Source organism: Euphorbia lathyris, chromosome 3, assembly GCF_963576675.1.
Source record: "Euphorbia lathyris chromosome 3, ddEupLath1.1, whole genome shotgun sequence".
Classification (NCBI taxonomy): domain Eukaryota; kingdom Viridiplantae; phylum Streptophyta; class Magnoliopsida; order Malpighiales; family Euphorbiaceae; genus Euphorbia; species Euphorbia lathyris.
This window is the reverse complement of record NC_088912.1, coordinates 102,997,712-103,007,278: the sequence shown is the minus strand read 5'-3', so window position 1 is coordinate 103,007,278 and position 9,567 is coordinate 102,997,712. Positions and strand designations below refer to the sequence as shown.

The 9,567-nt window shown below is 35.4% G+C and overlaps 1 protein-coding gene across 5 annotated transcripts; it reads left to right on the top strand.

Annotated features, from left to right (window-relative positions):
• Window positions 1–492: 492 nt before the first annotated feature.
• On the top strand, window positions 493–7,056 carry LOC136224225 (transcription factor SRM1). Of its 5 annotated transcripts, none has more exons than XM_066012498.1 (3): window positions 493–645; window positions 2,467–3,165; window positions 6,163–7,056. In XM_066012498.1, the coding sequence occupies exons 2-3, from the start codon at window positions 2,780–2,782 to the stop codon at window positions 6,668–6,670; spliced, it is 894 nt and encodes a 297-aa protein (XP_065868570.1). In that variant the 5' UTR covers window positions 493–645; window positions 2,467–2,779; the 3' UTR covers window positions 6,671–7,056. The 5 variants fall into 5 exon arrangements, with proteins under 5 accessions (XP_065868570.1, XP_065868573.1, XP_065868571.1 ...); XM_066012501.1 differs by lacking the exon at window positions 493–645 and adding an exon at window positions 800–911; XM_066012499.1 differs by lacking the exon at window positions 493–645 and adding an exon at window positions 1,027–1,284.
• Window positions 7,057–9,567: the final 2,511 nt, after the last annotated feature.

Below are 9,567 nucleotides of genomic sequence, written 5' to 3'. Positions count from 1 at the left end.
TATCTATTAGGGTTAAAGAAGTTCATTAATTTTAATATTGCAAAACGCTAATTGAAAAATCTCATTTTAAGAGTTTTTTCTAAATTAACGTTTTCATCCCAAAACTCTCTCCCAAACATCTCTCCACCAAACACTCTAATTAGCGGTTTCAGTGGTCTAACCTCTAAAGTTGGTCAAAACCGCTCTTTTTATCCCAAAACGCTCTTTACCAAACAGGGCCATTATGTGGGATCACAATACACGTGTCCAAATATGAATTGGGGGTTCTTGGAGTGACATGGAAGACCCGGTGCTTAATATAGGAACTCCTAATTTTACCACAAAAAGCTATTTACGGCCCAAATTCAAGAGTTTAAGATAAAACAATAATAATCATAGGCTTAAATTCCTAAAACCAAAAAATTCAGGCATTAATCAAGATTTTATTTCCTAATTACAACACAGAGTAATTTTATATACTTCCTTTTTGTTTTTTTTGACTCTGTTTCTGAGTAATCAGACTGAGAGAGAGAGAGAGAACTGAAAAAGGAGAGAAAGCAGCACCAACCCGCCAATGAAACATTGAAATCCCCTAATTTTTGAAATCAATTTCAGATTACTCAGCAAGAAGAAGACGAACAAGGGGAAAATCAATAATCACATGGTGTAAGTATATAAAAATAAGATCTTTTTCCCTGATTCAGTACAGTAACAGTAGAGTATAATAATCCCCCAATTTCACTGCAACTTCCCCCAATTTCCAAGTACCGACAATTTTAAATTATCTGTTTGGATAGCGAGAAAAGAAAATCAGTCTGTCTTTTAAAAAGGGGTTTTCCTTTTCTTTTCTTTTTCCCTATCCTGTCAGATATTAATGGGCGTCGCAGATTCCATAGCAACTTGGAGAAAAAGCCCAGCTGTCGTTTTATTGTGTAAGCAAGTAGTTGTTGATGATGGGTCCAATTGACCCATCTTGTTCTTCATCATCATCTTGATTTTTAATTTTTTTTTTAATTTTTCAGATAACCCCCATCTAACTCTAACCCCATCAATATCTTTGATAATTTCTATGGTTACCCTTGTAAATTCCACTTGTTTTTGGTCTAATTTTGGGGGAAAATTTTGGTTTTGTTTTCTTCCTCTTTGGGGGTTCTTCTGGATACTCCCAATTTTTGTTCTTATTAGGAACCTTATTTTTTCTTTGAATTTCCTTTTCTTAACATCTGGGTTTTCATATTTATATATATACAAACAGTTTTTAGTTTCTGATTTCAATTTTTTCATTAAGATGATACCCGGATGAAGGTATTTTATCAAGTTTTGCAGTTTTTCTTCATCTCTTCTGAAAGGTAATCTTGTAATAGGGTTTAGTTCATTCAAGTGTCAGAATCTTTCTCCTATGGTGTTTTTCTTAGTTCTTGAGGTTGTGAAGTTAAAAAGGAAGGAAGAAAACCATGTGGGTGTGAAATTTTCATTCTTTTCAATTCAGAAGTTGGATTGGGTATTTGATAATAGAGGTATTAGTTAGTGATTTGAGTTCTAAAATTGCCAAAATTTAGGGCTTTTTGGCTTGATTTCTTCAATTTTAACTTGAATTTCAAACTATTGATGATGATTCTCCATTGGCTCAAGTGATGATTTGGGGATTTTTAGCTTGGTTTTTCAATTTTTACCTGAATTTCAAACAATTGATGATTTTGCATTGGCTCAAGTGATCATTTGGGGATTTTTGGCCTGATTTTTGTCAATTTCAACCTGAATTCCAAACAATTGATGATTTTGCATTGGCTCAAGTGATGATTTGGGGATTTTTGGCTTAATTTTTGTCAATTTCAACCTGATTTTCAAACAATTGATGATTTGGGGATTTTTGGCTTGGTTTTTTCAATTAAAACCTGAATTTCAAACAATTGATGATTTTGCATTGGCTCAAGTGATTATTTGGGGATTTTTGGCTTGATTTTTTCAATTTAAACCTGAATTTCAAACAATTGATTTTATTGTGTATATATATATGTGTAATTTTCAAGATAGTGACTGTGCAGTGTATATGTTGTGTAGAATAATAATGGTATTTTGTAAGATTATCAGAAGAAAACAAAGAATGAAGAGCTGGATCTTATTTACACTGTAAAAATCTGAGCTTAAAAAGAGTGACAGAGAGTTAATTTAATTGTATGATGATTTTTTTTTTTCTCTCTCTCTCTGTGGGCCTGTTCTGTGAAAACTGTTCTTGTCAAGTAGGGTAGAGAAGTTAACTGGATTTTTGTTGGAATTTAGAAATTGAATTTAGGGGTAATCTTTTATTTCATTATATGTTTCTGGGTTTTGCTTCTTCTTCATCTCTCACTTTCCAAAACCCTAAATTATCATCACCGCCACATTAATTTCTGAAAAAAACATCATTTATTGCATCTTTTGATTTGATGGGTTTCAGAGATTTCTCATGTTCTAACTAAAGTTTCCTCCTTTTTGGTTCCAATTTAGGTCAGCAATTCACAAGACTTCATTGAATTATTGGGGTTTTAGGGTTTTTATTGGAGGTGATCAGTGATTGATTCACTGTTTGAAGAAGCTCTCTTTGCCCCTTGTTTCGGGTTCGGGTTCGTCTTCATCTTCTTCCATAATTTCAGTTGGGGATACTACCATATACAGAAATATTTCAGATCCAAGTATTCAACAATTATTCTTGACAATACCTTCATTAAGAAATTGGTTTATTCGTTGGCTTGAAACCCGAATTATCTTTCGTATATTTCCTTTCCTTGTCTTCTGAATTGAAGAGTTCAAGCAAGTCTAGATGACTGTGGATGAAGCTGGGTGTAGCTCTTTATGGACTAGAGAGCAGGATAAGGCATTTGAGAGCGCTCTGGCAACGTACCCGGAGGACGAGCTAGATCGGTGGGAGAAAATTGCAGCTGATGTACCGGGCAAAACTGTAGATGAAATTAAATATCATTATGAACTTCTTGTGGATGATGTTAATCAGATTGAAGCTGGATGTGTGCCTCTGCCTACTTATTCTTCTTCTGACGGTTCAGTGAGCCACGGTGGTGGCGATGAAGGAACTAGTAAGAAAGGTGGAAACGCGGGGCATCATAATAGTGAATCGGGTCATGGTAATAAGGGTTCTAGGTCAGATCAAGAACGCCGTAAAGGAATTGCTTGGACAGAAGATGAGCACAGGTAAATTTAAGATTGCGGGTTTTATTTTTATTTCGTTGATGTGGATGTGAAAGTTCTATAGATCTTTGTTATGCTGATGATTGTTTACTGCTCCATTGCTTTATTCGCTTTTAATTGTACCTTAATATGCGGAATCTTGTGTGAACCCGTGTTGCCGATTTAAGATGCAATGCAAGTTATGCTTGTTGAGCAATTTCATTTCTGCGGGAAGAGTTCCAATATATGCTTTTCTGTAGGGTTAGGCAACCCTTTGAAATAGGGTTAGTTCGGTAATCTCGGGGTAAAGGAAACAGATCCTTCTTTGTGACCTTGCCCCAGTGACGGATTCATTGACATGGGGTGCTTGTTGTGGCCTCTCGTGATTTATGGGTGCTGAAATTGATATCTTTTGGGTGTTTTTACATAAAAAAAATTAAAGCGCTGTACACACTTTCCATATAATTTCCGGTGTTTTCCGGCGACCAGTGGGTGCTCAAGCCCACCCTATCTCCCCCTGATCCGTCTCTGCCTTGCCCGGATCCAATAAAGGACTATCGGCAGGAATAGAAGCTACCTGTAACTCAATAGGAAATCTTTCTATCTCCTTAGTCTCTATAGGAATAAGAATCCACTTTTTCTTACCTTCCCGATCAGCAAAGTCAGGCCCGTTAACGTTGCCCCCCGGGATTCATGACTTTGTCAAAGCATTTTTCCAACTCTTACATATATATATAATTGCTTTTATATGTTTGTTGCCAAAAATCCACTTAATTGGTGATTAGGAAATATTAAATTCTAGGATATTGGCAAATAATAAAAGTGATTCTACCGCACAGGACGGGTTTTTCGAGTTGGCATTGGTTTTCCGGTGTGTTCTTTGGAGAAACAAACAAGTAATTTTTAACTGTCTTAATGTACTCATCAAATCCTGATTTTACTATGCTGTGGCTCCTAAAACTCTGTTATTTCAAAGAAAAAATATTACACGCAAAACCATGTCGAGTTTTGTAATTCTATTTTGATGTGTTAGTCTCCCAATTATTTAATGGCCTATAATATGATTGTAGATTTTTCAATTTCGTTTTTAATCCATAATCAATTCGGTTTTGGATATGCCTGTGTTTTTGTCTTCCTTCCTTTTTCGATTATTTGAGGGGCTTGAATCTTACATCTAGGTTTTACACCTTATAACTCCCGGCACATCGACACTGACGGATCCAAGATTCACTGAGAGGAGGTGCTTATGGTGATTTATGGGTGTTAAATTGATATTTTTTTAAGTGTTTTTACATGAAAAATTAAACCCCCATTCACAGTTTCCATAGAATTTTTGACGTTTTTTGGCGACCAATGGGGGCCGAAGCCCCCCCCCTTAAACCCCTGGATCCATCCCTGGACACCGGGTTAGGTGAGGGGCTTGAATCATACATCTAGGTTTTACACCTTATAACTCCTTCCTAGCACATCGACACCGAAAGTTTTATTTTTCCTATGAGATTCTGGTGTGATAAGGGTAGTTGCACTTGTGATTTTGTTTATTTGTAGAGAATTTATGCACATATTTCACCAACGCTGTCGGTCCTTTTTTTCAATAATGTCAAATGAGGTTTTAAATGCCTAGTATTATGGTTCTTGGGACAATCACAAAATACGTGTATAGCTATTCAATATTTTGAGATGCGTATTAAGAAGAATGCGAGTTAATCTGAAAATCATGACATCTGATCTGGAAATATTGGATACGCTCTGGCATGATTCCTCTTGCAAAATGCGAGGGTTGTATAAAAGAGTGCGGGCCTGGTATCTCAGTCTGGATATCTTCATTCTCCGTATGTTGCTTGTTTTCATTGCCCTCCATTCTATTGAAATGATGGTTCGGCAGAATACTGAATTGAATATTTAATAATTCGCTGTTGATGGTATCATATCGTCTGTTCGTTTTAGTTGCTTTATCTGTTTCTGAGCAGGGTCCGTGTCAGTGTCCTTTTCTTTTCTTATACCGTTCTTTATTGTAAATAGTAGTCGATTTTATGTACCATTCTGACCACTCGGCTTGATTTCAGTTCAACCACTATATTTGTTAGACTCGGTTATACGCATTGACCTATGTGGAACTTCACCCTCTTGTTTAGCTACTCGTGTGACAATCGGCAACAGGTTGTGTTGTGTAGGCTAATGCATCTCTATTTAGGGCTGTAATCGAGCCGAGTCGAGCTGAGCCGAGCTTTTTGACCTGCTTATACTCAGCTCGTTAGAAAATTGACAAGCTCGATCTCGAGCCCGAGCTCAAAATCCTGTTCATGAGCTGTTCGCGAGTTGCTATTTGTTTATGAGCAGCTCATTAATTTTCTTCATGAACTTTTTTCGCGAACACGTCATTAATTATGTTTATTTTTGAGAAATTTCTGTAACAAAAAGCTACGTCGTTTTAAAACCTACAAAACTAAAGATTCATACAAAACTACGTAGTTTTACATTCCCACTTCATAGAAGTACTGTTATTAAAAAAATAACCGAAATAAACCTGCTCACGAGCGTGTTCATAAACATTATAATCAAGCTTGTTCATAAACCTATAACCGAGCCTGCTCGCTAGCTTTTGAGTCGAGTTTTACGGTGCTCAAGCTCGGCTCGTCTATAATCAAGCCGAAAACGATTGAGCTTTTATTGAGCCAAGCAGCTCGGCTCATTTACAGCCCTGTCTCTGTTCTTACCTAAGTTGCATTCTGGTTTTTGGTTAATGCGTAAACCTTTCTGATTCTCAATCCTTGTTCGTATACTTGCTTTGCTCTTTTTCGAGGTTCAAGTACATTATATGCTCAATTATGCTCTATATCTGTTATATAGTTAAAGCCTGGGGTTGTTTCGTGTTTTTGATTTACGTTTTGGACTAGAATGGCGTATGTCGTGTTAAGCGACACTAATTTCGTGTTCAATTTTACAGTTGTTTGATCATACTGTAACGGTAACATTCTGTATCGAAGTGGCACCATTGATTTTTCTGTTCTTAATTTACAGGTTATTTCTTCTCGGTTTGGACAAATACGGGAAAGGTGATTGGCGAAGTATTTCCCGAAATTTCGTGGTGACAAGAACACCAACCCAAGTTGCCAGCCACGCGCAAAAGTATTTCATCCGTTTGAACTCGATGAACAAAGATAGACGGCGATCTAGCATTCACGACATCACAAGTGTGGGCAATGGAGACGTTGCAGCACCGCAAGGACCGATAACTGGTCAAACAAACGGGTCATCAGCCGGAGGTCCATCTGCCAAAGTCGCTAAACAACCTACTCAACACCCCGCTGGACCCCCTGGTATCGGCATATATGCTACTCCAACTATGGGGCAACCTGTAGGAGGTCCCGCAGTCGGAACCCCTGTTAACCTTCCTGGTCCGGGACACATGGCTTACGGCGTTAGAGCCCCAGTACCTGGAACGGTACCCGGAACAATGGTTCCCGGTGCACCAATGAACATGGGTCCTATTACATACCCAATGCCTCCCACAACTGCTCATAGGTAAAATGTACAAAGACGAAAGACGATTCGGTTGATTCGGTTGGGTTCGTTCGGGGGGATATCCATTTTAGCCGGAATAATACTCTGCTTAGAACCAAAATCATCTATTGTCATTTGTTTATTTTGGTAGCGATGTGGAAATAAGGCGAAAAGGCGACCGATAGGGAGGGAAAAGTGCGCGAATTTGTATAGGCAGCCGCTGCGGAAAACCCGCAGCATTTTAGGGCTTAGGACAGACATCAGTTTACTAGTTTTTGATTTTATTTTATTACAGTAGTCTCAGTTGTAGACAGTTAATTGCATTTTTATTTTTATTTTATGGTATCAAAGATGTAAAGAACCCATTTTTACTATTTTTCTGCAGTCAGCACATATTGTGCTTTATTTGAACCGAACCGACTTGATTTGGTTTTTTGGTTCGTTTTTTTTTAAAAGTTTTTTCCTTCAGAATTGATTACAATTTTAGAGATTTCATTATTGTTTGGTTCGGTATGGATAAGTTCTATTTTCGTAGGGGCGTGCACAATTCGGTTTTTCAGTTCGCGTCTTTTTTTAGCTTCTTTTTTTTTTTTTTTTTTTGTAGAATTGATTATAGTTTTAGAGAAATTTTCAATATTTTGGAGAAGTGTAAAAAACCGAATTGAAAGTCAATTTGGTTTTTCAGTTTTATTTTTTAAGCCTTTTTGTTTGGAATTGATTATAGTTTTAGAGATATTTCAGTATTTTGGTCCGGTTTGATTTGGAAAAGTGTAAAAACCCCGTATCGAAAGTCATTTCAGTTTGTGTTTTTAGCTTTTTTTGTTTGGAATTGATTATGGTTTTCGAGAGATTTCAATATTTTGGTTCAGTTTGATTTAGGAAAGTGTAAAAAACTCGAATAGAAAGTCAATTCGGGTTTTTCAGTTTTTTTTAGCTTTCCTGTTTGGAATGTTTTAGAGATATTTCGGTATTTTGGTTCGGTTTGATTTGGAAGTGTAAAAAACCCGAATCGAAAGTCAATTTGATTTCAGTTTGTTTTTTTTTTAATTTTTTTTATTATGGTTTTAAAAATATTTCAATATTTTGGTTCAGTTTGATTTGGGGAAGTGCAAAAATCCCGAATTGGAAGTCCATTCGGGTTTTCAGTTTGTTTTTTTTTGTTTGGAATTGATTATAGTTCTAGAGATATTTTAATATTTTGGTTCGGTTTGATTTGGGAAAGTATAAAAAAACCCGAATCAAAAGCTAATTCGGTTTTTCAGTTTATTCTTTTTAGCTTCTTTGTTCGGAATTGATTATAGTTTTAGAGATACTTCAGTATTTTGGTTCGATTTAATCTGGGGAAGTGTAAAAATCCGAGTCGAAAGGCAATTTGATTTTTCAGTTTATTTTATTTTAGCTTTTTTTTTTGGGATTGATTATAGTTTTAGAGATATTTCAATATTTTGGCCCGGGTTGATTTGGAGAAGCGTAAAAAACTCGAATCGAATCGAACCGAACGAATCATATTATGCATTATTATATGTTCCTCGTATTGAAAAACTTAGGAGCTTAGCTAAAAGAAAAGGTCCTTGAACATAATAATGTATTCGTACCATCTTAGACTCAAATTCGAAAAATACGACATGAACCCGACAAGAGTTAAAGAAGGGTTGATTTTGCTTTATCGTGTTCATGTTGACTCGATGGTATCATAACAAATCTCATATTATGTTCGTGTTAACCTACTAAGATCATATTACTGGTTAGTAAATGCATAAACGGTTTTGTATTGTGATATTTATGCAATAATTATCTCGTTTCATATTATATTTTTCATACTAATGATTAATAGTACCGTGTTTAAATTGATTTTTTTGACACTCCAAAATTGACAAGACATAAAGACGATAAGAGATCACGAAATTCCATCCTATTAAAATAAACATGAATGAATATGGTAAATCTATTAATATACCATTGTAATTTAATTTCTTACAAAGTTATTAATAAAAATTTTGATTATTTTGAATTGTATAAACGGATTAGTTCGTGTCATAAACGAGTTACCCTAGTTGTTTAATTCGACATAGCTTGTTAGTAAATGCGTCAACAGTTTCATTGTGATATTTTTGTAATAATTATCTCGTTTCGTGTTATATTTTTGACACTAATGATTAATCGTGCCGTGTTTTGAGATTAGAGTTTTTTTACTAGATTTTCAAATTGACATGACATAAAGACGACAGGAGATCACGAAACCATCCCATTGATAAAGGAGTTAAGGTTCTTTATTAGTATTATATGGTTTTGATGATGAAAAGTAGCAAATGTTGTGACCTTTTACCTAATTAGGACCATTATGAGATGTGAGGTGTGGATTTTCTTAAAGGGTAAATTACACCTATGACCACTGAACTTTATACATTTTAACATTGTGGTCACTAAACTTCAATTCTTAGTGGTAGGGTCATTGAACTTTACATTTTTTTAATACTGGTGGCCACTTAATGCCTCAAAACGACTGTTGACGGCCTCAAAATAAAAATTTAAAAAGTTAATTATATTCTAAGAAACTTTAATTCTTGAAATTTTTGTTTTGAGATCATTTAGGTGTTGTTTGATTAGGAGGGAGATAATGAATTTTTAGAGAGAGAAAGCTTCAGAAAATATGATTTTGAAAAGGATAAGGTGCAAAAGTACCCACGTTTAACGTCAGGAGCAATTTTACCCATAACGTCTAAAATGATGCAATTTTACCCCTAACATTGGCAGCCAAAAACAATTTTACTCCTAACGTTGTCAACTTGGGTCAATTCCCGATATTATTATAAAACACGGATATGTTATTCTTTATTATGCACTAGTTGCATATCAGTTTGTTTAAAAAAAAAGTTCATCTTTTCTGTAATTTAATAATAAAATTGGAGATTAATATTTATA

Bases quoted from the DNA above. Each gene is read 5' to 3' on its own strand.
- LOC136224225 (XM_066012498.1), top strand. From the start codon at position 2,780: ATGACTGTGGATGAAGCTGGGTGTAGCTCTTTATGGACTAGAGAGCAG. The intron at 3,166-6,162 runs GTAAATTTAAGA...CTTAATTTACAG, and splicing joins TGGACAGAAGATGAGCACAG to GTTATTTCTTCTCGGTTTGG.